This window comes from Falco rusticolus, chromosome 5, assembly GCF_015220075.1.
Source record: "Falco rusticolus isolate bFalRus1 chromosome 5, bFalRus1.pri, whole genome shotgun sequence".
Classification (NCBI taxonomy): domain Eukaryota; kingdom Metazoa; phylum Chordata; class Aves; order Falconiformes; family Falconidae; genus Falco; species Falco rusticolus.
The window spans coordinates 20,454,637-20,481,845 of NC_051191.1; the positions used below are offsets into that span (position 1 = coordinate 20,454,637).

General features: G+C 50.0%; 2 protein-coding genes across 4 annotated transcripts in view; one reads left to right on the forward strand and one right to left on the reverse strand.

Moving 5' to 3' along the window:
• Positions 1 to 6,938, forward strand: part of SBF1 (SET binding factor 1) — an 87,761-nt gene extending 80,823 nt beyond the window's left edge. The window contains 14 exon segments of the mRNA XM_037388699.1: positions 32 to 109; positions 724 to 908; positions 1,009 to 1,185; positions 1,818 to 1,919; positions 2,002 to 2,187; positions 2,328 to 2,454; positions 2,542 to 2,672; positions 3,368 to 3,517; positions 3,519 to 3,602; positions 3,801 to 3,911; positions 4,104 to 4,315; positions 4,499 to 4,586; positions 4,676 to 4,807; positions 4,957 to 6,938. Coding sequence (XP_037244596.1) covers positions 32 to 109; positions 724 to 908; positions 1,009 to 1,185; positions 1,818 to 1,919; positions 2,002 to 2,187; positions 2,328 to 2,454; positions 2,542 to 2,672; positions 3,368 to 3,517; positions 3,519 to 3,602; positions 3,801 to 3,911; positions 4,104 to 4,315; positions 4,499 to 4,586; positions 4,676 to 4,807; positions 4,957 to 5,055 — 1,862 coding nt within the window. The 3' untranslated portion in view covers positions 5,056 to 6,938.
• Positions 6,939 to 10,150: 3,212 nt separating this feature from the next.
• Positions 10,151 to 27,209, reverse strand: part of PPP6R2 (protein phosphatase 6 regulatory subunit 2) — a 120,911-nt gene continuing 103,852 nt past the window's right edge. For 2 of the 3 annotated variants that reach the window (XM_037388700.1, XM_037388701.1), the window contains 2 exons: positions 26,169 to 26,324; positions 10,151 to 24,346 (listed from right to left, as the gene is read on the reverse strand). In XM_037388700.1, coding sequence (XP_037244597.1) covers positions 24,295 to 24,346; positions 26,169 to 26,324 — 208 coding nt within the window. In that variant the 3' untranslated portion in view covers positions 10,151 to 24,294. The remainder of the gene's footprint in view (positions 24,347 to 26,168; positions 26,325 to 27,209) is intronic. The other variant, XR_005104398.1, reaches the window with a different exon arrangement.

The window sequence follows — 27,209 nt, forward strand, 5'->3', positions numbered from 1 at the left end:
CGCTGAGGTTGCTTTCGTCCTGTGCTCTCAGGGCTCGGTCACAGAGCTAGGGTCATCACTCTCTCCACCCCCAAGTGCGTGTCAGCGAAGGGCCGCGAGACGCCCCGAGGTACGGTACCGCCAGCCGCCTAACCGCCACCCGGGTGCTAACCTCACCGACTGACCCCCCCACACACACACTCCAACCCTTCACATGACTAATGCCCCAGTAACCCCCCACCGCAGCCCGCTAACGCCTCCACTGAGCATGTCGCCGGCTTGGTCCGGCCCGCGGTGCCGGCGGTAAGTACCGGGCCAGTCCCCAGCTGATCCCGCAGTGTCCTCTCAGGTTTGCTTTAGGCTCCTTGCGCATCTGCTGGTGCTTGGGTGGTGGTGGCCAGGAACGGGGTCTGGCTGGTGGGGAAGGGGCAGGTCCTGGTGGTGTGGGCGCAGGAGTGCACTGTGGGCTGCGCAGGTGATGGGGCGTGGAGCTGCTGGTGTTGGTCTCTCCATCCACCAGGCAGGAGATCCTACAGCACCCAGCAAGGAGAAGGAGCAAAAGCAAACCTGGTTCCCAGCACCTTCCCGGCATGTGTTCCCAGGGTGCTGGGGTGACAGCAGCTCGGCTCCTGCTTTCGTGGCGAGCTGCTGGCCCCTGGGCCAGCCCGGCTGGGGGGACGCAGATGCCAGCACAGCCCCCGAGCCAGCCAGGGGCCCCCAGCCTAACTGCTGGCTGTCTTGCAGGCAAGTGGGGCAGCATCCGAGCCGGCGGGCGCATAAGCAGCTATGCCCTGAACATGGAGATCGGGTCACGCCTGGCCGGGAAAGACCTGCTGGGTGCCCAGCACAACGGCACCCCCTCGGAGGCCAGCTTCCTGCGGCAGCACCGGGCCTCACTCTACATCATCGGGGACAAGTCACAGCTGAAGGTAACCCTGACACCTGGCAGCAGCATCCTTGGGAAGGATGGGTGGTGGTGGGTCTGCTCAGGGGGTGTCTTGGGGTGATGCTGATCTTCTCCTCCCTCAGGGGGTGAAACCGGACCCGCTGCAGCACTGGGAGGTGGTTCCCATCGAGGTGTTCGACGTGCGGCAGGTGAAGGCCAGCTTCAAGAAGCTGATGAAGGCCTGCGTGCCTGGCTGCCCCTCCACTGACCCCAGTGTCGCCTACCTGCGGTCCCTGGAGGAGTCCGAGTGGCTGTCCCAGGTCAGTTGTCACCCAAAGCCTGGAGGGGCCCTCGTCCGTAGGAGTCTTTGCTGTTGACTGTTGCTCTTGGCAAAGTGAGAATGGGGGTCCAGGTGCCCTCTCCAGAGCATCACTGTGGCATGAAGTGGGAGACGCTAAGGGAACAAGGTTGGTGCAAGAAATGAGGATAGAATAGTCCAGAGTACCGCTCTGCGGCGCTGGACACGAGAGCTGCGGGTGTCTGCGGCAGCTGCCGGCTGGGGAAGCGGGGCAGGATCTGCATGACGGCGGAACACTGTGAAGGGGTTGGTGTAGGCCGTGCCAGCAGTAGCCAGGGTGACCCAGGGAGCTGCTGCTCTGTGGGACTGGTCCCACTGTGGAGCTGCTGTGGGGCTGGACCCTCTGGCTGCTGGAGGGAGCGAGGGACCCACAGCTCCGCTTGGGGTGCGGCGGTGGTGCCCCGCTGGCCTTGCTGTTGCTGACGAAGGGTGCTGCACAGGGCCTGAACACGGAGGCCTTGTGTTGTGGCCCTGCATAACCTCTGTGCTCTGCTTCGTTCGGCTCATCCGCTTCCACGAGAAAGGGTGGCTTTGCACGACGTCCAGCAAAGGAGTTTGCTGCACTGTAGTAACTCTTGGCCCTTGCCTTGGCAGATCCATAAGATCCTGCAGATTTCGGTATTGGTGGTCGAGCTGCTGGACACGGGCTCCTCTGTGTTGGTCAGCCTGGAGGATGGCTGGGACATCACCACGCAGGTAGGAGCCCGACAGCTGCCCAGTGTGACAGCTACCCGTGGCCGTCTCCCCACGAGCATCTCGAGCCCCGCTGTCCCTGCAGGTGGTCTCCTTAGTGCAGTTGCTGTCGGACCCCTACTACCGGACACTGGAGGGCTTCCGCCTGCTTGTGGAGAAGGAGTGGCTGTCCTTTGGGCACCGCTTCAGCCATCGCGGAGCCCAGACCCTGGCCAGTCAGAGCAGCGGTTTTGCCCCCATCTTCCTGCAGTTCCTGGACTGCGTACATCAGGTGAGCTCCAAGTGCGCCAGCTCTGCACCAGCTGGCTCTCCCCCAGCACCAGGGCTGGCTCCTCGTGTGCGGGGAACGGGTCTGGAGTCAGCCTGCACTTTGTGGGTCCTGGGAGGTCTCACCCGTGCTGCTCCTTGCAGATCCACCTGCAGTTCCCTATGGAGTTTGAGTTCAGCCAGTACTACCTGAAGTTCCTCAGCTACCACTACATTTCCAACCGTTTCCGGACATTCCTGCTGGACTCTGACTACGAGCGCATCGAGCTGGGTGAGGACAGTGCACAGGGCCTGCAAGTGGGTGGCAGCCCCACGCCTTGCCCCAAATAATGTCCCTTCCTCACCCTCTTCTCCACAGGCCTCTTGTACGAGGAGAAGGGTGAGCGGAAGAGCCAGCAGGTCTACAAGTCCATCTGGGATTACATTGACCGGCTGAACAAGAAAGCCCCCATCTTCTTCAACTACATGTATGCCCCTGAGGATGGGGAGGTGAGAGCTGCGCTCCTGCCCTGTGTCCGCCCAGCCCAGCTGAGCCCCCGTGTGCCAGAGGGCTTGGACAGGGCTTGCCGGGGCCACTCCAGGGTCTCCTTGCTTGCACGAAGCCGAGCAAGCATCCCCGTGTTGGCTGGACCATGGCATTCGCCCACCCGGGTGGGCTCTCCTGCCTGGCTGCCATGCCGGAGCCCTGGGGAGGGTGTCTGCCACTGCGGGGGGCATATGGGACGAGTCAGGCGCTAGAACTGTGTCCCTGCAGAGGAGCTGGGGTGACGCAGGTGACGCTGCAGAGCGCAGGTCCCCAGCTGGAGCTGTCAGGGTCTCATTTTTTGCTCTTCACCGCCACAGGCTGGGAACATCCATCCTCAGGAGCTTCTGGGGCCGGGTGGGGGAGGAGGTGGGGCGCTGCGCTCTGCTGATGTGGCCAGGCTGCAGCAGAGCAGCTCAGGGCTGTCATTTGGTCTGAGCCCAGTCCTGGCCCAAAGCTGGGAGCAGCTCTGCCTTTCTCTGGCCCAGCATTGCCTTTTCCTTCCAGCGTCAGCTGCCTGTTGTTACCGGTCAGAAAGCATCGCCCTTGGGAAGAGCTCATTGTGAAGGGGCTGATCACCTTTCTGGGCAGATTGTCCCTGCAGCGTGGCCAGGGCTGTGTCTCGCTGCCCTCCCCGAGCATAACCCTACTTCTCCCGCAGGTGCTGAGGCCGTACAGCAACATTTCCAACCTGAAGGTATGGGACTACTATACGGAGGAGACACTTTCTGAGGGCCCTTCCTATGACTGGGAGCTGACGCAGGGGCAGCCGGAGCACGTAGAGGAGGCGGATCGGCAGGACACCAGTGCCCCCCCAGACAAAGCGCAAGATCATCTGGCCATGCTATGACAACCGCAGCCGCGTGGAGCCTGATGCCATCTCCAAACTGCTGGAGGTAAGAGCGTGGCTGGCGGCAGCATCTTCTATGCGTTGCTACTGGGCCTGGACTTGCCATGGTGTCCCCACAGGTATGGCGCTGCCCCATGCACACAGTGGGACAGGGCTGTGGCAGGGTTGGAGTCAGTTGAGCCCCTGGGACAGTGGTCCCAGGAGTCTTAGCCCCTCCTGGGCTGATGCCTGAATCCCCACGCAGGAGCTGCACAACCTGGAGATGGAGCTGGGGCAGGTCCCAGAGCGCTGGAAGGACACGTGGGACAAGGTCAAAGCTTCCCAGCGCACCGAGGCACGGCAGGAGGGCAGCCGGGTAGGTGGGGGCTGTGTGACCTCCCGGGGAGGGCTGGAGGGCAGGCGTCGGCTTTGCCCAAGGGTGCCCTGAGCAAAGCAGGTGTTTGCTCCTGCAGCCTGGGGCTGAGGGGGGCTGCTGGTGCTCGGCCCCCAGGCTGGGTGTGCCTGAGGGCCATCCCCCTCCTCATGCTGTGCTGTCTGCTCCCCACAGACCCCCAGCTCTCTGCTGATGTCCTCCGGCCTCTCCCACCACCGGCGCTCGCTTGGCGTGTACCTGCAGGAGAGCGGCGTGGGCTCTACCCTCAACCTCAGCCTCGACAGCGACACCAGCAGCACCTCCACCCCCTCCAGCGGGAAGCAGGGTGGCCGCAAGAGCACCAGCACGCTCTACAGCCAGTTCCAGATGTCAGAGAGCGAGAACAGGCAGGAGGGGGGGTTGGGGTGCCAGGGGCTGCCCGCGGTGCTGGGAGGGGGGAGGGTGTGTGGGTTCTGCAGAGTGCAGACCCAAAGCGCCTCTTGTCCCCACTGATGCTGGGGTGCCACAGACCGAACTGCCCTTTGGCCCCTCTCTCCTTTCTGCCCTAACGTGCTGCCTGGCCCCTGCAGGTCCTACGAGGGGTCGCTGTACAAGAAAGGAGCCTTCATGAAACCGTGGAAGCCTCGCTGGTTCGTGCTGGATAAAACCAAACATCAGGTACTGAGGGGCGGGTGAGCCCCAGGGTCTGTCCTGCCATCGCTCCCTCCCCCTGGGTGTGCTGACAGGGCCGGGACCTCTCCCTGCAGCTGCGGTACTATGACAGCCGGATGGACACAGAGTGCAAAGGGGTCATCGACCTGGCCGAGGTGGAGTCCATCACCCCAGGAACCCCCTCCATGGGGGCCCCCAAGACGGTGGATGAGAAAGCCTTCTTCGATGTGAGTGTGGCACGGAGCTGCACCCTGGGGCAGGGAGCCCGGCAGCCCATGGCCCCGCGGTGGAGCCCGGCCGTTTGCGCCGGGGGGTGCTGCTGGCTCCCTGGGCGCAGCCGCCTGGCCCCGCTCACCTCCCCTCTCCTCCCCTGCAGCTGAAGACGACAAAACGAGTTTACAATTTCTGCGCCCAGGACGTGCAGCTAGCCCAGCAGTGGATCGACCGCATCCAGAGTTGCTTGTCGGACGCGTGAGACCGGCTCAGGGGAGCCTCTGTTCCAGGCACAGCGTCTCCCGGGCCCCAGCACGTGCAGCACGGGCAGCACCCATGCTCGCAGCTGAGCCGGGGCTGTAACTGACTGGAGAGGAGGAGATGGCCTTCCTTCCCACCTGCCACAGGCCTGCCGTGCTGGGCGGCCGGCGGCCACGCACCCCCAGGCGGCAGCGGGGCAGCATCAGTATGTTACACTACGGTAGGACTGTGTAGTGGAGGAATTCTTTGCGTTGAAGCCGGCTGGGGGGTGCGGGCGGGAGCCTGTCCCGCTCTGTCCTCCCAGGCCTGTCTGAGCCCTGTAGTTACTGCGTGTCCTCTGTGCACCCCCCGTGCTGGGTAGCCCCGCTCCGGCTCTCTGTGGCAGCAGGGGTGTCCTCAGCCGGTGGAGGGGCTGCACCTCGCCTCCACCACACCCCACGCCGCTGGAGAAAGCAGGAGCTGCCTGCCCCGTCCTCCCCGCGGCTTGCATGTCTGCCAGGGCATCCACGGGGGAGAGCCAGCCCTGCCCCCACCGGACCTGGCGCCGCTGCCCCATAGCGCAGTAGCTGGCCTAAGCGTGTCCTGGGCTTTGCTCCCGCCTTGCTGGAACCGGGGATGTGCAGCTCAGGGTGCTGGTGTTGGTGGAGGTGACTCGCCCGCGTGCTGGGCCAGTGCGGGCCGGACGGCCGTCCCGCTGGCAGAGCAGCCCCGCCCTTGAGAGGCGCCTGTCCCAGGCCTGGACACCAACAAACGAGCATGCTGCTGCCAGCCCGGGGACGCTGGCGAATGGCGCTTGCAGGCACTAGGCTCCGTGTCTTGGGAGGGGACGTGGCTGTGGCCGCTCTGCTCCCAGCAGGCAGCTGCGGGCTGAGGCTGTGACCGGGGCTCCCGTTCCCCAGGGGAGGTGCCACATGCCACAGCCTTGGTGCCCTGGTGCAGTCCCCTCTGTCCCCTTGCATGGGGGGAGGACCAAACCGGCTCCTGGGATGAGGGGTCCAGCTCCACTGCAGCCAGGAGCCTCTGTGGCTGAGGGTCCCCACTGGCAGCGATGCCAGGGCTGCGACACAGCTGTCACAGCTGTGCTGGCAGGTGCCACCCGGTCTCTTTGCACAGGTCACCCCCTCAACCCTGAGCCCTCCTGCGGGAAGGAGGGGGCAGCAGCCCAGAGGGCACCACACAGTACTGCCCTCTTCTCCCTACCGCCACCCCACCCTGAGCCCCCCCGGCTTGTGCTCTGCCCGCACCGTCACACCCAGCCTGGCGGCCGAGTGGTCTCGCTGGAGCCCTCAGCCCTGCAGCAGCGCAGCGCCGCTGGGGACCGCACATCCCGCTGCCACCTCCCTGCTTGTCGCTGTCACAGTGTCAGTGCAAAAGGGGAATCTCGGTACAGAAACAGATCCTGCAGCACCTCATCCATTCCCTGCACTGGTGTGAACACGGAGAGGTTTGGCCCCGCTCCACCCGAGCGTTGCTTGCCAGGAGGTGCAAAGAGGCATGGCCGGGGCGCTCGGGACCCGCTGCCCTCCCTGCCTGCATCCACTGCGTCTCCTGGGGCCCAGCCCCCCAGCTGCCCCCGCAAGCTCGGCCAGCTCTTCTACCTGTCTTGTTTTTAAAGGAGTACAATGTTTTATTTCAGTGCAGAGATCTTTGTACAGTCTTAACCCCCCCGGTTCCCCTCTTTGTTTTATTGTACAATAATGGCTGTGGCAGGTAGCTGGTGTAACATGGAGGTTTTTGTAACTTACCTGAGCAGTTGTAGATTATTGAAGTTTCTGTACATTGTGTCAAACATACAAGAGTCCTTGTATTGTATTGTGCCTAGAGGAAAAAGGTTATTATATAAAGAGAAAACTAACTGAATTTAATAAAAAAATTAATATGACACATGCCCTTTTGCCTCACTGCCACTGCCACCAGCTATGTCTCAGGGCACCGGGCCAGCGCTGCGGGAACCACAGCTCCTGTCCCTCGGGGACTCAGCTGTCCCTCATGGAGAGAGGCTGGCACAGCACTGGGGACTCACCCAAGCAGAGGCCACACTGGTCGCTGCCTTCCTGTGGCAAACAAGGACCTTTGTCCTGTGCTGTGAGGTAGCAGTGTCGTACCTGCTCCTGCTTGTGCTGGCAAGTTTTACTCTTCTCCGTGGGACACTGGCTTGGTGACCCCAGTATCCCCACTGCTCAGCTGTGCTGGTGGGCTCTGGCCTTGCTGCACCATTGGGGGTGGCCCCTTGACCCGGCTCCACTGCATCGTGCAGGTACCTGCTGGGCAAACTACTGTTCCCAGGGAGCAGCAGCAGCACAATGACATGGCGCTGGGACCGGCGTGGAGCTGCTGCCGTGATGCACACAGAGAGCTGCCTTGCGCTGCAGCTGGGGATGCAAAACGGTGTTAAAGGAGAGCTGGAAAGAAACCCAAACTCAATGGTGCGGGCTGCCCCCATCACCAGCCGGTGCTGGGAAGCATTAGGCACAGTGAGGGACCAGGGCAGGAGGCACCTGGTACCAAGCCTGTGTCCACCTCCCCTTGAAGAACCAACCAAAATGCTTTTTTGAATACAGGAGCAGCGGCTTCACGCAGCTCTCAAACTTGCTCCTGGCTGCAGCCACCAAGACAGGCACCCTTAAAAAATGACAGGCTTCACGCTGCAGCATCATCACAAAGTCCTGAAAGGTCACTCCAGACCCAGCGGAGGGGATGCCCACAGCTGGGGGAGCGAGGGGGACCAGCCCTGCTCCACCTCAGCGCCGACTGCTGCCACAGCCTTACCTGCACCACCAGCAGCTTTCTTCAGGGTGAAAACTTGAGGATTTTGGCACAAGAAGCCACAGGACTGAGATCTTCCCACCGTGCAGCTACACAGTTCAACAGAAGGGGACCAGCCAGGTACAGAGGCAAACATCTGGCAAAGTCGCTAAGGGCCAAGGTGCCCCGATCAGGGCCTGGCAAAGACTGAACTGGGGTCAGCGAAAGCACCATCCCAAGTGGCAGGGAGTACCTCAGTGCCTCCCCCATTAGCCAGGCAGCCGTTACAGCCCGCAGGCGCTGGGGGTTTCATCCAGAACCAGCAACAACCTGCCCCGCACCGCTCCCCCGGTCAACAGCACCACTCACGCTCTGGAGGCCAAAGCCACGTTTGCCATACAGCAGCATGTCACCGGGCCCATCCTCCCGTGAGACGCCGTAGGCCAGAAAGCCACCTTCACCTCCTATGCCACCAACGGCCAACTTGGACACCAGCAACCCCGGCCTCTGCACGGGCCAGGGGCTGCAGGAAGCCACCCAACCTCCTCCTCGGCCCTCCTGCAGCAGGGCTGACAGCCCTCCTGGGTGTGCGGGCTGGAGAGCCCTGCGGCACCACCCCGAAAGGCTGCCGGCCCTCGCTGCCTGCCCGCACTCATGCCCTGCCCGCCGGGTGGCTGGGGCCGAGGCTGGGGAGTGCAGCCGTCCCGCTCGTGCGAGCAGACGGTGGGATGTGGCACGGCAGAGGCTGAGTGTGTCTTGCAGGATGGAGGAATCCACCACCGGCACGTGAATTTTGAGCTTTTATTGGTAGTTGGAATTTACAGCCTAAAACTGACAACATAGAGAGATGCAGACTTTTTTTTGCTTTTTCTTTTTTCTTTTTTTTTCTTTTTTTTTTCTTTTTTACAAAAACAAAAACCAAAATAACCAAAAGCCACCAGCATCAGATTTACAATATAAAAGTTTTGACAGTAGAGAGACTAAAGTACATCTGGAATTACTCAGAAAAATAAACAGGGAAAAAAGGCAGTAATTTAAAATTTGTCCCTCATATATACACATAGATACACAGACATTGCTTACAAAGACCCGGTTTCAACATTTAAGGGCAGTAGGCATCATGAGAAAAAAGGCTCCCCTATGTCATTGCACTAAATTAATTAACCCAGTTGGGCACCCCCCTTTGCCACCCCTTCCCGGTTTAGAGGAAAGGCCACGTGAAGCTAGAATGGGATTTCCACATTCCCCGGTGTCGAGCCCCAGGGTCCTGGGCTCCGCAAGGACCCTCCCCACAGCAGCCACGCTCTCATCCCACAGCCGTCACCAGTACGGCCACCGTGACAGCCCCAGGACACCATCTGTGCAGGCGAGTGTTTCTTATTGCTATACAGAGTGCGTCTTACCTACCGGCCACCGCTTTATGGGTTGGGTTTTTTTAGAAAGGCATCACTTCAGCCCCTAACGCTTGCTTTTCCAGGCCACCTGGGTGCCTGCACATAAAACCCGTCCCTGAGCCGCTCCACCGGGAAGCACAGCAGCTGGACTTCCCGACAGGTCATCAGCAGATTTTCTTTCAGGGAAACTGGGCTCCCAGGACACTGAAACAAAACGACTGGATTTTCAGAAGAGCGGAGATAAGCAGGCGCAGAGCTACGCTGAAAATCTGGGCTCATGTTTGGGTACTGAGCTCTCGGATACATGAACGCCCCATCCCCACTCTGCCCACGGCTGCAGCGCCTTCCCTCACCTCAGGCCAGTGGATTTAAAGGATCTCCTGTTCTCAGGGGTCCAGGAAGGTTTCACCTCACAACCCCCACGGCCCCTGCTTCAGCTCTACCTTGGTTGTGACACGGGGACTGCGGAGGTGGCCGTCTCCACGGTCTTCTCCCAAAAGCGGCTGCAGCTGAGAGCAAAGCCCAGGAGCAGGGGCACGGCCGTGGGCACTCCGGGGTGGTCACGCAGCCTCCCTGGCCGGAGCTCCATTCCCTTTCAGAGATGCCTGGATGAACCTGCCAGCTCCCAGGCTCCAACCGGCATTGCTGCAGTCACTACCACCTCCCAGTTCTCCTGGAGATAAGTCATTATTTAAACAAACCCCAACGGTGTGGTTTATTTTTAGTTTAAACAAGCATTTTGGGTCCTTTAGCCTAAGGTGGCAACTGGTGGATCTTCTAGGGTGGACAGGCCTTAAATAAGTGGTTTGTGCTAACAGTCAAAAAGCCAAATATTTCCAATCGCCTCGAGTCTAAACTGCAGCCTAATGCCAAACAGAAAAGAAACCGATGGAAGTGACGGAAAAGCCCAAAAGAAGCAATTCCAGAAGCTCCAATTCAACAGACCGTGGACCAAGATAAGGTGGCAAAGAATATTTAATATTCTGATTGCTTTAAATATGCTAAGTGCAAATTAACTGGTTAAACGATGGTGTCCTGTCGAGTTCGGAAAATCAGAGCCTAAAAAGGAAGTTCGTTTGTCTAAGCAGATACGCCCTATAGTAAAAAAATCATTAGAATCATGGATATTTTAATGTGCAATAATACATATTACCCACTCCATGTACATACATATATGTATGCATGTATACCTGTACACACACACACATATATCATCTGAGACAACTGTCTTAAGCACTGCCAAACTGATCTAGTGCCAGTACTCGGGCTGCATTAAAGAAATGGTTTACAAAATATCAGATCAAGAAAAAGGTTTCTATAAAACTTTACATTTCAACTGAAGCTGCTCATCTAAATTTTAAACACTGTCAAAACCCGATTTGGATACAAAAGGCAAAGACAGAAACAGACACGGAACAAAAGTTAAAAATCAATAACCACCTTTTCCATGAGCCTCACTGAGAAAAATGCCAAAACAAAAACCACCCTTAAGCATTTGTGGGTTTTTTTCAGTCTGAAAATACAACTTTACCTACCTAGAGAAAATGGCAACAAGTATAAAATAGTATTTTATCTTGAACTGAAAAAGCCGTATCAAGTCACTTTGTTCTCACACCTCAACCCTGTGGAAGCGAGTCCCCAGCGAATCCTGCCCTTCCAGAAACCTTCCTCCATGTGCCCAGTACCTTTGATTTTTTAATTTGTACCAATGATTAAGCTGTTTTAGAAGGTGCATGCTTACTAATCAAGAAGGTATATGCAAACTCGAAAGTTCGGAGAAAAATAAGTTTAAAGTGAATTTAGAAATATATATATATATAGAAATATATATATATATAAATAGACCCTATATACATTAATAACCGAAGATGAAGAGCAGAGGGAAGGAATAAAGAGCCAAGGACATACAAACCCAGCACTCTGGCCAGCAGCTCCTTCCACCGAACCCTCACCCTGCGCAGGATCTGCTCCTGCCTGTCCTGCAGCCACCTGCCAGTGCAGCCCTTGTCCCAGCAACTCCCACTTCACAAATAAAACGGGCACAACCTTCTGCAAGCCAAGAGGAGAGCTGCTGCTTCAAGGAGAATTTGTAAAAACGCACGAAAAGTATTTCAGGCACAGGAAGCAAACAGAAGGATATTCGTCACTTCTAAAACTGCTTTTTAAATTAACAACAAGGCTTGTAGGAGAAATTATTTTCTTCCTTTAAATCCCAGTAATTCTTTTACTCAAAAGGTCTCTTCTGTTCCCTTCTGTCTCGTGGTCCAAGTCCCCCACGTCTTGAGTTGCTTACATCCCCAGCCAAATAGGAAACCAACAGGAAAAGCAAACGGCCCCGTGGATGCTTAAAAATCTTGACAAAGCAGGGTGGGGTGCTCAGGTGCTATTTAAAACTTGGCCCTTGCTCTGGCTGCGAGGCCTCCAGGCTGCTCCGACATCCCTGCAGCACCTGCCTCGGCACAGACACTGTGCTGCTTCCCCCAGGCGCCTCCTTTGACCCAAACCAGCCGGCAAGCTCAGCCCAGCCCAGGGAAAACCTAATTCCAGCTGCTGCCTTTGTGTCAGGCTCCAGTTCTAAGGGTGGATTACAGACCTGCGCAAAGCCTTTGCCATCAGAACCCTGCAGGAGAGGCGGATGCTCCTTTGCCCTGCAGTTGAGGGCAGATCCATCACCCGGGCTCCCTGCGGGCTCTGGCTCCGCCAGCACGGGGCTGGGTGCGGGGAACGCCAGCCTGGCCACCGCCCTGGGAGCAGCGGCGAGCAGCACACGTGCGCATCATGCAGGACAAATAAGTTTTACTGCTTCATGACTCCTAACCCAAGCCACGCTCCAATGATTTCAGTAATTACAGCCCAGCGACATTTCTGCTGCTGGGCTTCTCGCAGGCCAGGCCAGCGAACGCTCGAGGACGAGTCGTGCCACACCAGTGCCACCAGTAACAGCACAGCTCCTGCCAGTGCCACCCAGTCAACAACCTGCAAACAACTGACGCAACAGAATGGCTTAGGTAAATATATATTCTTGCATCTCCTAGTACACCTATTAGTTGTCGTATTACTGCTCCTTTAGAAATTCTGATTTACGGCGAAGCCAGCTCTGGACCTGACCTGCACCTCCCCTCACCCGAGAGGCTGTGGATTTGCAAGATCCCACCGAAGAAAAATGATCCATAAACAACAGCCCCAACTGCCCAACTGGCTTGTGAGGAATTCAATGGTCAGAGCAAGGTCCTATTTCAGCATGTATCAGTTTAACACAGAATGTTTTAATGCTTCCATTATTTTCAGTTATACTGATACCATGTTACTACTAAAGGTATGAATAAAAGGGAAAAGCTTGTCCAAGTATTTCTCAGTGACTGTTTTGCAGAAAAATTGCTTTTCATTCAACAAACAATTCAGATAAGGAATATTTATACTTCGTAAGGGGAAAATATTTACATGCCCATATTGACAAATGAGGTTTTAGTTTAAATTACACATTAAATAATAAAATATTTAATATTAAATATTAGTTATATTTAAACACAAAATTATGTATAATCATATTTCTTAGGTGCTTTTAAGCATAGTTTCTCTAACACCTGGAGGACAAATTCAATGTACATTGTTTAGCTGGATATCAATAAAACATTCTGAATAAGCAGTAGGATGTACATCAAATCTACCTTTACTACTCCACGTTAAATGCTTTGCTGCACTAGCCCCCATCGTCTGATCTCTATTACCCTTTAGAAAAAGCAGCCTGTTTTCCTTGCATAGCCCCATCCTCAAAGGCAACCTGTGGACCTGCTGCATGGAGATCACATTTCCCAAACCACATCTTTCCTTCTCTTCTGTGAAATACTGACGTGCAAGTTGGCAACGACAATGCTACAGTATCTCCTGATGCCACAAGCACTTGCTCTTTTAGTAACAGTCCTTAAACCATCTTCATAGCCAGACTCCACAGAAAAGCCCTTGGAAGGCAGGGAAGGGGTCCTGGCTGTAGCCTCCAGTGAAGGAGAGCTCAGCAGCCTCAGCCTGGCACTTGTCACACGGAACACAGCCGGGAAGCTTGGTGGCGCACAGCAGGTGATATACAAAGCATCGTTAAGTAGCTATGAGGTTAGGGAGGCGTAAGAGAAAAGAGCACAAGGAACAGAAATACCTTTTGTTGGGATCTGGATGGAGATAAGGCACTCGGAACAACAGCAGGGTATTTGGAAATTATTACTAATATTACGGGGTGGGATCCTTCTGCGCATCACATTCTCTTTCCCTGTTTCCTGGCTATTGGGAGATGAAGCATGACTTAGTTCCAAAGCTGGAATGAGAAGAGATGACTCCTTCCAAACTAAACCAAAGGCACTGGTGTTTTTACATCTGGAATTTTTATTGCTGATCATTGTTTTGCCCTAGAGGCAGTTCACTCCTTCAAGGGCACTAGGTCATCAGCTGGAATGTGAACGGGGCGAGCTCTCCGCTGGAGCGAGGATGGGGCTCAGGGTGGGAGCACGACAGTGCTGGCAACATGGGAGACAAACCTGACCTGGCCACAGCAGAGCAGGTGATCCCAACCCCCACACTCACGCGAGGTTTCCATCAGAGCAGCAGCTGTAGATGCTGCAAACACAACCTGGTTTGTTTGCAAGAACCAAGAAAGACGACACGTGTATTTGCAAGATGATGCGATTCTACTCCTGATCCCCATGACACCACCTCAGGGGAAGGCAGGCCAGGGAAGGATGGTCTTGTGGATTTGTACCATAAAAGGTAAAGTATCAAAGTGTGAGAAATGAGACAAACTGGTTACCAAGAAAAAAAACAAAGCTCCCAGCTAGGAGTGGGTAAGTAAGTGAGCACAAATGCCTTTTCCTTGTAAAGTTTCAGCAGATACACTGAGAGAGGCAAAGGAGTTCAGAGATTTACAAGCAGGAGCAATGTGATGCAACAAATTGGAAATTATTTACAAATTAATAGGATACATGTCATATGAAGAAAAGTTCCTAAAAGAAAACAAAGGACTCCTCAGTACTTTGAACCCTCCCACCCTGTGCTTTAGCCAATTTATTTTAAGAAAGAAAGAAAGAAGTCTGTCCAAAGTCTCAGGCAAAAAGAGAATGGTGCTTTGAAAGCGAATGTGAAGATATTCTTTACAAAGATAATGTTTTTATGTCAAATAATGTATAGAACTGAACACTGAATTAACTATTACAACTTACTGTGTTATTTCCTAAATACTCTACTTGCTTTTTCTTAACTTCTAATGTTTTCACGTAGCATGCATATTTTCATGTGATCTGTATGTTACAGTCAAAATTTACATAGATTTATAGCATGAGGTAACTAATGGTTTTCTTTATGTTATTTGATTCTGAAAAAGTAAGAACGCAGAACTTTAAATTACATGTGTGGCAAATGCACTTTAAGGCAATTTTAGTGCCCTGTGTTATCCTAACCGATACTGGCACGTTCTGGATAACTAACAAATCCCCTAAAAAGGCTCTGTCCCTGCTCCATCAGGTGCCACTGAGAACAAAAGCCGTTTTGCCTGAACAGTTTGAGCAGACACACCTGGAGAGGTGCTGATACGTAGAGAGAGCCCGGACAGAGAGAACATACTGCTGGGCAAGAGACGGACATCACCTGACCTTGGGTGAGAAGAGATTATCTCCTGCATAAAGCCATTTTTCCAGATTGTCCTGGCAAATCAGTCACTGCTCGGTGTTTAAGCCTTAGTCTGAAGATGAGATGGAGCAGGGAAAAAAAAAAAAAAAAAAAAAGTTAAAAGCTTCAGTGCAAAGTCACTGCCAGGCGGTGAGGACCACCGAACCTGAGGACTGCTGACCATGCCACCAGGGTGCCAGCTCGGGGCTCCCGGCAGAAGCACAACCACCCTCCTCTCACACAGCCTCCAGTGCAAGTACCGCAGGTGATTCTTCAATACCTATTTTGTAAATCAAAGCCCACGTGGATGCAGCATCCGAAAGACCTGGCTACACACACTCTAGGACTCGCTCAAATGAGGACACAGCAAGAGCTGGCCCTCACTGCCAGCGACTCAGCGCTGGCTGGCTCAGACACAGTGTTCAGCATTTTGGCAAAGGATTTCTGGGGGCTTACCGATGAGTGAGAAACAGCTCCATGCTGTACCCGATGAGAAGTTTTCAATTAGCATTTGCTGTGCCTGTAGTTAATTACATTTCAAGTTTAGTTCCATTAATGTTTTAGCCTAGAAGACACTTCTGCAGCATCTGGCAACAGCATGCCTTACTGCAGGAGACAAGCTTACTCAAAATCCACCAACAGTGGGAGATTCTCTAAGCATTTCTAGAAAAAGTTCTGAAAAACTAGCTATGAGCATCAAAATTACATGATAAAAGATTTTTTTTTTAGTAGTTTACATCTGTTCAAACAATTTGAGAAAATAAAAAATAGACAGGGAAGGATCTGTTCTTTATAAAAGCCCCCCAGCTTCAGGGAGAGAAGGATTTCTTCTCGCCTGATCAGCATCAAGTATAAAAATACATTTTACATATAGGCATAATGCACTAACATCTTTATACTTCCGTTGTGAAGGGTGACAGATAACAGTCACTAAGAAATAACAGTTAATTTTTGTACAAAAATGAACAGGGAGGTCAGACTGGTCACCACAATGCCCTTCCAGTAATGAGGTAAGAGAGCTTTAGATAAGTTAACATATAGGAGCCAAATTGTTTATTTTCTGCATTCAAATTTGTCAGAAAGCTTGTATGTAAATGTAAACAGAAAATGCCTGCTTAGGTTTACTGGAAGCTTCCTACTGGCTGGCATTTTGTCAGCAGCTACCACAGAGGGAAACCATCAGCAAAAAAAAATCACTTCCTCACCCCAAACAAAACAGTATTCCCCATAAAGCTGGAAACTTCAGCCAGTAAAAAAATCATCAGGAATTGTTATCAAACCCATTTTCCAAAGAATCTTAAACTTGCGATGAACTGAATTTTGAAAACAGTCTAATACTTCAAGTACCTCTAGGGTGTCCACTTCTGCTAACTACGACCTATAAAAAGAACTAACGATGCACAATTCCAGACACAGGCTAAGGCACTGTCCATAATGAAACTAAAAACACGCAGTTCCCCTGACCAGAAGGATTTATTTTTTGCAAGTTGTCATACAAAGGTAAAATTAATACTTCAAACCTCATCCCAAGTTATTTTAAAATTTAGTAATAATGGAAATGTGTTTAGAACTCACAACGCCCAAGTCTAAGTCTGAGACACAGCCCTCTCCTCTGACTCTGCGAACACACTGGTGCAACCTTACCAAGAAATGATATTTACTAAATGTCTCTTTCTAAGACTGAACAAGCTCCAAGTGGTTTGGGTTGTTCTTGAGTTTGGGACTTTCTTTTTTGGCTCATAAGAGGTTTGTTGCTTTGATGGAGAAACTAACAACGTAGGTGTCTTCTAGCCACAAAGCTACCAAACCAGCACGTTTATTAAGGAAAACAAATCATTCGCCTAATGTTAGCCTTATCCCATCTTACAATGGTTATACCATCCGTCTCGGAAACGCAGAGCTCTCCCCTCTCGTGGCCTGTGCCAGCAGCAAGGTAGGCAGCTCCACAGAGAGAACTGTGCTCTGCTCGAGCTCCAGCTCCTGAGCACAGAGACTGCGAGGGGCTCCGATCTGAAAAAGAAGAGGTACCTATCACAGCTGCAAAGTGCCGCAGACTCAAGTTTAACCTCAGCAGAGTGAAGGGAAAAAAAATCCTGTTGCAACCTGATTAGTTAGCTATCGAATCCAACAGAGAACAGTTACAAATAAACACCTAAACCCAAAATTTTTTCAAGATACATATTACCGCATGCAACGTCAATACACTTGATAGCCTCCAAAGCCTGGGTTTTAGTTTAGCTTTCAGCCAGCCTTCAGCTCTGCCCTGCCCACACTGCTCTTGAAAACAACACTAAATTCTTCCAACTGTAGCATTAACCACATCATACACAACCATACTCTGGATTACATGGTGGTTTGAGTAACAAGGCTTAAAGAAATCCTTTTACACCCTGATTAGGGAAACCACTCAAGTTAGGACAAGACTAGAAAAGCAAGAAGCAGTAGCACGATATGCGTTGAAGTGCCAAAAGCTAGCAGTGATGTGAAACGTACTCTGCAACAAAAGCAACAGCATTTCGAAAAGCACTCTGAAATGTGCAGCATCAATTTACAGTTACGAGGCCACGGTGAATGTTCTGTGTACAGTACTGAGTGCAACGTGTCCCAGTTTAAGCCAATTAATAGCAAGCCCCCAAAAGACATGTCATGAAGAGTGATACACCCAAGTACAGCTCTCCACTTTCCTTCAGCTCTTTCCTATGCATAATTTTTTTTTTTTTAATATAAAGCCCCCACCTAATGCAATCTGAACAGAAAGCTGCAAGGTCTTCTCAGAACAAGGGGGTATCTTTCACCCGTTTGGTTGGTTTTTAATGGCCCGTGATGTCCAAACTGGAGAAAAACTCTCCTGCAGCACAGCTCAACAGCCACACTCCTAAATCACGAACCGCCTTTGTACTGCACAGCTTTTGGTGTTTTCCCCTCCTGAGTGGTCTCCCCTAACATCAAGGAAATGGGATGAGATTAAGAAATTGAATTTCACCTCAGGGAGAAGCACCTAAAAATGTTTTATTTTAAAGCTCGGGTTGGCAAAAGATCAGGTAAGTGCATTACGATTGACTTGTGAGAGCTTGCAACTGGAGATACAGATGTTTCCAGAACAGCATACACAGCAGAATAGGATTTCAGAGAGAAATGATGCCAAAAAAAAAAAAAGGCAAACAAAGAAAATTAGCATGCCACTGTAAACAGCAGTTTTCATTTTGTCTCTTTTCTAATGACAATGAAACATCTCGTAATAAGAAAATCAATTGTTTATCGTTTCCAAACATGATTCAGGGTGAGACCACTGCTTTGGGAAGAGCAAGAGGAAAAGAAAACCTGTTCTTTAAATGACTGAAAATTGCAAAATGGGCTGTGATATGGCATCAAAAAAGTATTACATTGCAAAAATACCAAATGATCTTACTGGTCAAGTATAATTAACCTGGCAGCCAGGACACAGGATTTTCCTCTCCCATGAAGTCTCAGGGGACATCAAATCACAGAGTCAGTATCTGAATACTTGCAAGAATCTGTTGCACCTCTTACACCGTGACTTGCAAACCACTTTGGTCTTTAATTAACGTTTGCAGAAATTAGGACGCTGACATACAGCAGCTGTTGCCAGATAAACTGAACAGCTGAAGAAAATGAAGCTCTTCCAGCTTTCCTGTGGTTACCACTGCAGTAAGACAGCGCTTAGCACAACAGAAGGTGAAGACTGAAAAGAAACACCAACTTACTAGTAAGTGCTGCCAAAAATACTACAGAAGAGGGTTAAGATGTCAGGAAAGAAGTGCAAAGAAAGAAGTGTAAAAACCAAAAAGTCCTAGCATAGGACTCCAGAGCACAGGCTGTGTTCTCCAGCACAGCTCTAACCAGGCAGGAGGCAAATCAAGGTGCTTTGTGGCTGGAAGGATTAAGCGGACTGAAACACTGAGGAGCACATGGCGTGGTATAAATCTTAGTGACTGGCACTGAGATTTGCTCTAAGTTATGCCACTGATAAATAATGATTCCAGTTACAGCTCACCGGCTAATTTTTGGAAAAATTACTTTTGGGTGCTAGCACACAACAATAACGCCATTTTAAAATTTTTTCCATTAGGTATGTTATTTAGGAATGTCCCTTAACTTTCACCCACCTTGCATACCACACCATACCCAAAACCTTTCTGATGGCAAACTGGGATGTCTGATGAGCCTTTTGAATAGATGCTAAGGGGAACACTGTGGGATTTGTTGTTGTTGTGGGTGGTGGTGGGGTTTCCTTCCCTCTTTTTTTGTTTTTCTTTAAATCTGTGTACCCACTGGTTTTCCATTCTGCTTGCCAGCTGCAGCTCTCTAAAAAGCAATATGGGCAACAAAGCCTTGGTCAGGATGCTCAGGAAATTGTTATCAGGCTTTGCTGAGGATGTACTATCCAGATGAATAACTGCGATTTTGTCTGCCATAACTGCTATGACTCAAGAGAAGAAGCAATAAATTATTTACGTGTGTGGGAAAATTTTGTTAGAAGACTGGTGAAACTGCGGAATAAACTACAGTCATGTTCCTTGATCGCTTTCCTTCAAAAGACTCTCTCACCTAAACTTTAATTTGAAGCCAGCGGATACAATTTTAGAGAGCGCCTCACCTCTTTGGGACAGCAAGGGAATTCAAACTCACAAACCCAACTCCACATTTCCCCCAGTAAGCAACAAAAATAAATTAATCCAAACCACTTGAGTTTTTATCTGCTATCAGATCGCATCTTCACGGCTCCAAACTAGTTACACTTGATCTTTCTGCAGGATAGGGGTTTTCTGATTGCAAGCCCTACAGCTGTGCTCCAACCCCAGTTTAATACCCAGGTACTGAACACAGGAGTTTGGACATCTGGAAACAGTCATCTGATGAGATGATGGCAGGACTCCTGAACAGCCGTATCATCCAAAGGAATGCATTTTTCCCACAATCCAACCAGCCAGAGACAAATGTGCTATGATTCAAGAATTATTTAGGGTCAGCCAATGACTGATCACTTTTTAACTGCTAATTGTGCAGAAAAGGCCCCCTCCTCTGCCGGAGTGACAGCACGTGGGCATGGCTCTGCAGCAGCAGGGATGCCAGCAACAACAGCGGGATGACCGGACAAGCTGCTGCTCTCTTATAATCCACCACATCAATGCCCAGCTGGGTAAAATCATTGAACTAGAATGTTCCAGCACAGCCATTTCCCCCTGGTAAGGTATGCCTTACTGGTTTTGGTCTTGTACAACGAAATGTCTGTCGATGGCTTGCTATTGATCATGGAGCTGTACATAGATACAAAAGTTAGGCTCATTGTGCTCTGAGCATCTGCTTCACTAGGTTTCTCACAATATCCAACTGTGTGTGTATAAATATACATGGAATAATACATATTGCAAATATATATCTATATACACACTCATCAGTATACATAATCAAACCTAAAATTATACATACCATATTGATATGGACAGATTCAAAATACTGCATATAAATGAGGAAGGACAGTGCTGAATATAACTTCAGTTTAGTCTTCATTGCTTTCTGACCAAGTACCTAAGCAAGCCGAGGGTTTTTTTAAAGGGTACAGCTGGGTTAAAATAAATCCATTTTCAGTAGACAAATCCCACTCCCCCCGCCCAGTGTAGCAGGCCTTCCCTAGAGCACATGGCTTACTTGGCGAGAAGGTAACGCAGCTCTCCAGCAGCCAGTGTGCCCCGAGATGCCACTGTGAACAACTGTCATGAAGACACAGTGCTGGCACCGCCCGAGGCACAGCCTGACCGGCAGAAAGGGCTCCATCAAGTCACTGCGTGCTCTGCCTTACAGTCACCCAAAAATGGGAAGCGGTGACAGAGCCCAGCTGCCCTGCAGAGCGTCGGGCAGCAGTCTGGGATGGCAAGGAAGGAAGCTCAGACAGCAATGGGGACCGAGGGAGGCCACAGATTACAGGCAGCAGGGCCCTCCAGCCTCTCTACATATCCACTGTGACTCCAGGTAGATGGGAAGCTCAGACTTACGAGAAAGACATTTATGCACACTTTACCTATAAAAGTCATTTCAGCCAGGCAAGGAAACCATCATCTGACCCTGGATCTCTCAGAACTGCAAACTCCAACGTACCATGCATAAGGAACTTTTTCTAGATCAGCTTGTTGGCTGCTTGTGAAGGACAATCCTATGGGAGCGATGAGGTACAATTCAGAGCTTAAATCCCAAACGTGGAGGAATCATTCACTGTCACAAAAGCAAGAGAGCTTGTGCATTTCTACCAATGTAGTTAACTACCAGTAAAACATCTTATCACAAAAGTAACTGGACACAAGTAATCCAATTAATAAACTAAGATAATGAGTCCCCCAGTAACTACAACGTGGTTTTAGATCTGCTTACTGGATATGTTTAAATAGATTATTAAAGCTTTCATTTAAATTTATGGACTCAAAAGTCAAAAGCTAACGAACGACAAGTTCAGAATCTGCAACAGAAGGCACAGACAGACATGACCTTGCATATCTCTCTGAAACATTTTAGGACATATTGCTGCCAGCTGTTCTGTATCACTTTTCAGGTGGAGGTTGCTGCTTTCCAAACGAAAGCATCATGAACAGATCAGGTGGGTACAGCTAATCAGTATTCTTGCAACATCAGCCTGCACAGCTTTGAGGTGATGCAAAGTGACCCCTGTCCATGACGTAACCTAAAGCAAAGATCATTTATCTGTTTCACAAGGTGGCTGAAAATGTATCAAGCCAGAAGGATGATCAAATTGTGCCTGCTACAGACATTTCCCCTTAATCTTGATCCTAAATGGACTTGGTCATAATTGTAGCACGGTGGAACCTGCAAGCACCAGTCAAGGAACCGTGAATGAGAAGACTGGAAGAGAACTATTGCCATCACCTGGTATTTAATGGGACCGAAGTCCAGTCATGGTCTTCAACCAGCTGCTGGAATAAGCTGCACTGATACTGTGTTAAGACAAATGATTTTTCAGTTTTCATAGTATCATTTTTGTGTGTTTAAAGAATGCCCGAAGAGAACCTGATTTTCAGAAAAACTCTAGCACCAATCCTCTGAAAATTAAGACTTTAATGTGTCTCCAATTAGGAACTCAAAACCACTAATCATTTCTGATAATCCTGGCTAAGAATGGGATTGATCTCCAAACAGCAAGCAGGGTAACCAAAGCAGAAAGTGAGGGTTTTTTTTTTCCTCCCAGCACAATGTAACTTTAAATTATTTATTTTAAATTACAAGCAGTGAGAAGACTTCCAGAACAACAGTACTGTGCCATGAAAGCACCTGCTTACCAAGTAACTGCAGCTGAGAGAAATCACAGCTATGTCAGCAGCATACAAGTGGCCCACAACCCTAGCACACACACTTCCATGATGCAAACAGTAATCTCAGCCTGCTTCCTGCACTGCAACCTCCATACCTGGTATTCCAGCAAAGCAAATCCTCGATTTTCCCTAAGAGCAAAAATTAAAATACGTTATCTTTGGGCACACAAGGATAACCTCGTGCTGCGGGTACGTCACCGTCGGATACTGATCCAGCAGAACAGACTGACTCTTAACAGTGAAAACATTTTGTTCATCTCACTCCCCCCCCCCCCGCCCCCACCTCTCAATACAGTTAAGAAAATTTCATATGCACTACATACATATCACAGTTAAAAATAAAGTATTTTTTAAAAAGACTGAAGTCCGGCTAGGATGCCTTTGCTCATAACAACAGATCTGTGTGAGGTACTTTTTCATACTCACAGGGTAAAGTCCCTCGTTATGCACAAGTGAGAATATATCTGAAAATAAGCTATTTGGCTACCTATGTGTCAAGCTTCATGCTTTTATTCCAAAGTGAATGATTTTCCAGCTTAGGTCTCGGACTAATAAAATAAGCGGCATTTAACATTTGACAGGTGGATTTCAGCATACAGCTTACACACAAAAGCAGGCCCAGCTCTGTATCTAGACTACAGGGGTAGAGAATAAGCACTGGAGCACTGGTCGTGGCAATCTGCTGTTACCAGCCCAAGCCTGCTTCTGCAAGTGGCCCAACATCTACACCCGTATGATCTATGTGCACAAGTCCAGTCTGGGAACAAGCTCAATGCAGAGGCCAGCACCACTCAGTACAGACCTGTGTCTGAAACTGGTACAGTCTTTACACGAGTAGGTCCTTCAGCCTACGCAGAAGATTCTGTGTTCCAGAGTCAAGTACACACCTTCAACTGACCTTGCTCCCAGGCAGTTTGGAACGCAGTCCATTTCTCCATACTGTTTTACTCTACCATCCCGAGGCAGCGGTATGTGTGTCCCCCTGCCCCAAACTTCTCCATGACCAACTACCTGGGGAGTAACAGCAGGAGTCCTGTGCTGGGGCCATGTCACTCTCCAATGTTGTCAACTAGGTACAAAGTGCAAAAGTGTTGCTGTTCCTGCATCCATTAAAAACTTTAAAAACAGAACAAAACAAACAGAAAAGGATTTCCATAATAATTTGAAAATACATTAGTCTCCAAAAAGCCAGCAAACACCTGATAACCTGTTTGTGCCATATCTGCTCTCGCTCCTGCATGGCAGCAGTCCAGTGGATCATTATCCTCTTAGCTGGCAAACAACATGCTACCTTCTTTGCATACTCTCCAGCCAACGGAGGATGACATCCGGGAAGTTGAGTTTTGATGGCTCGGACAGAGGAGACCAATTGCTAACCGACCCAAGATCCTGCAGTGAACTGTCACGTCTCCAGAGGAGAGAGCACTGAGCAATTCACTGGAATGCAGAGACGTCCCATTTCTCAAGACAGTTCAGCATTACAGCAAGTTAGCTACTTGGCCTCTGGCTTGGGACAATGTCAATGACTTCCCTCCCACCCCAAAAAAATGTAAAATAAAATCCCTCCCTGCTTCATCCCATTTAAAGTGTTTGCATCTTTTCCTCCTATGAAATGTTTCTGATAAGGCTTTATTGCTATACAAAAGCGGTGCAAATGCTGCCCAAAGACAGCTCCATCAGGAACTTTGGTCACACGACTGCGGGACTCTTGTGCACTGTCCAAGTCCCAGCGTTAGACCTGCTACCTTTCTGAAGAGAAGCTGAATACTGTGTGCAATAACACTAAGAAAATAGGACTGAACCCCAAATACAAAACAAAAACAAGGGAGAGAGGGAAGGGGACAAGGAACTAAAATTAGGCAGAAGGCTTGCTTGGGAAGAACCCCATCATTCCTGTGATGACTAACTGATCAATGCTACATTTAGACAATGCAAGTGTCTTTCAGAACAGATTGTTGGTGTTGAAACTGTGTGTCTGGTCCTGAATGCCAGCTCTCTCATCAATGCAGCATTTATTAAAAAATAAAATTAAAATGAAAAAAAAAATTGACAAATTGCATCACCAGGTAGCAGCCTGGCCTGGATCACACACGTCCCATTGCATCTGTTTCATCAAGCAGGGCCATTTAATGTGGCTTCAGCACAGGGCAAGACTTCTTCTTTCCTAGAGAAAACCAAAGAGCAGTATTAGAGAAATACAACTACTGGAACATATGCACTCCTAAAGCTTACTTTCAACCCGGTTGGAAACTTTTCTCTTTGGTAATACTTGAGCCATCCTTCCTCTATTTTTGTTTCTCCTGCCTGCTAAAATGTTAATATCTTCCTAATGAGAACCTCCTCCATTTCTGTTACAGAATACTACATTTAAAATTCAAAACAGAAACTGAGAAGTCTGCTTTGACTGCTAATTACACAACATTCATTACTTTATTGAAGCAGAAGTTTGGAACATGACTGTCAGGGTTCCAAGTCCACCAGAAGGCTCTGACCTGATCAGGCTCATCTAGGTTCTTCCCCTCCAGGCACCCTCCACCACCAGCCTGGGCGCTGGGTTTAGGTCTTTGCCAGAGCTATGTCATACGCACAGCTTTACACCCTGCTGCTGCAGACCTGCTGACTTGACTCTGTGGCTTGTCCCAGGACAAGGACATGAATTACTATCACTGGATGTGGTCCCATGGGACTGGGCACCTTGTCTGCAGGGTTTCTGCCCCTGAGTTCGCAGTCACCCTTGGGTCCCAGTGCAGCTTCTCTTGCCTCAAGGCATTCAGGGCCCTGACAGTACCCGGTGTGTGGTGGTGAGAACAATGATCCGGTGGGATACTCTGCTTCAGTACAAGTTGCACTAGCACTAGAGTTTGTGTGAGACTGGTTGTAAATTGTGGGGTCAAATGCTAGGCAGTAGCTGTACTGGGGAAATACAGCAAGAGGTGATGACAGGACAAGGGTGAATGGCTTTAAGCTGAAAGATGGTAGATTTAGACTAGATATTAGGAAGAATTTCTTTACTGTGAGGCTGGTGAGGCACTGGCACAGGTTGCCTGGAGAAGCTGTGGCTGCCCCATCCCTGGAAGCATTCAAGGCCACGTTGGATGGGGCTTGGAGCAACCTGGTCTACTGGAAGGTGTCCCCGTCCACAGCAGTGGCGTTGGAACTAGATGGTCTTTAAGGTCCCTTCCAACTCAAACTGTTCTATGTTTCTATGATTCTATACAAGAAGCAGTAGTGCTGACAACCAGGACAGATGTTTATATAGTGCAGTTGAGTGGACTGGTGGCATGAAGCTCAAAGTGCTCATTAGAACTTCTTCCTCTCACCAAAAGTACCTAACAGAAGAAATTTTGTAGGATGGTCCAGATGTCCGGCTTCAGCTAAGCACCATCATCTGAGACTCAATCTAATAGCAAACGTGCTCCAGAAGGATTGAGACACTCAAGAGAGGTTGTCTGAGCAAAACAGCAGAAGCACCTCGTTATTGATACATGCCTCTCTAGAGCCAGAGCAGAACTATGGAGGTAACAGAACTAGATATGCAGAAGGATTGTTTTCTGAATTTAAAAAGACTTAAACTGTCACATTTGCAAAGAACTATGAGTATTTCTCCTTGAGATTACTTCTAGTTTCAGTTATCAAAACACATTCCCACATTTCCTCATAACATTTTACTGTAACTGTCTGTACGTTCACCTGAACACAGAAACACATACTATCTGAGTATTTGTTATGCATAAGTAAGAAATGAGAAGTCTGATGTTTTAATAAAAGAGATGATTTGACAGCACTTTTGGGAAACTGAAAGACATGTGCAATATAACACAGTAATAGCTCTACTCTACCTGCAGTGCAACACTCTTCAAGACACTCCAGATGTACTACTTGTGTAACTTGGACTATTCACTATTGGTAGAATAACCACATTCAGTGACATGGTAAAAACAGATTCCCTGTCACAGGCTGGTAAAGGAGGGTTTTGACCATCTCACCTGTCTTTTGTGGCTGTTTCTGTGACAGCTGTGACAACAGCGGCGGTGTTCTGGTGCTCCTCTGAGTGCTGGGCCATGTTGTTCAGGGGTTTGGATGCTTTTGTTGTTGCAATGTCAGTGATGGCCAGCTTATCAATAACCATGCAGTCTGCATCACTGTGTGGGGAGAATTCAAGTTCACATTAAAATGTCAATTAATGGGGTTTAAATCCCGACAGAGAAAATACAATATTCCCCTTCCTCTCCTAGCACAGGCCACAAAAATCCCATAAAGAAATAGGGACTGAAAATAAACGAATTAAAAAGCAACATACACGTCCTGGAGGCTATGTTTCCTAAAAATTAACAAGACATCAAATATGCATGAGAACAGCTCCTCAAGAAAGGCACTCCCACTTCCTGCAGCAAATCTGGCCTAAGAGTTCCCTCATATCCCCATTGTCTGCAAACCAGATGTTCTACAGCCCTCCGCCACTACCTCGGCTGGTGTGCTCTCCTACAAACACAGAAAACAAGCACCAGAAGGATGCAAATGTGAAGTATGTGCAGCCAAGACTCTGCAAGTTAAAGAGGGTCCAGAAAGTCAGCAGTACCACTGGGAGCAACAACCCAAAAGCAGACTGCTTGCCTTGGCAGTAACTGGAGACTGGCAGTACCCCTGGCGCAGGACCACAGAACAGCCTGGGCTGGATGGGACCCCAGAAGATCCTCCAGTGCAGCCTTTGGTGGGAAAGGCAGCCTACAGGAGTTCACCTCCCCTGGAATTGCCCTCCATTACCCAACACCACCAAGCACATTTCCAAGCCCACTGCTCCTTAAGCCGCTGATTTCAGCAAGTGTGTTTCTGATCTAATACAGGCACCCACGCTGCTCTCTGCTCTACAGGCTTTTTTCCCGAGTGGCACCTCATACTTCCATGTGCACCTAGGAAAGACTTTAAGTACAGAACCTAAAATCCCGAGGAAGACAAAAAGAGCTGATTGGATGTTCATGAGTGGTTATCTTCAGAAGCCAAACACAGTTAAATTAACTTGCTTTCAG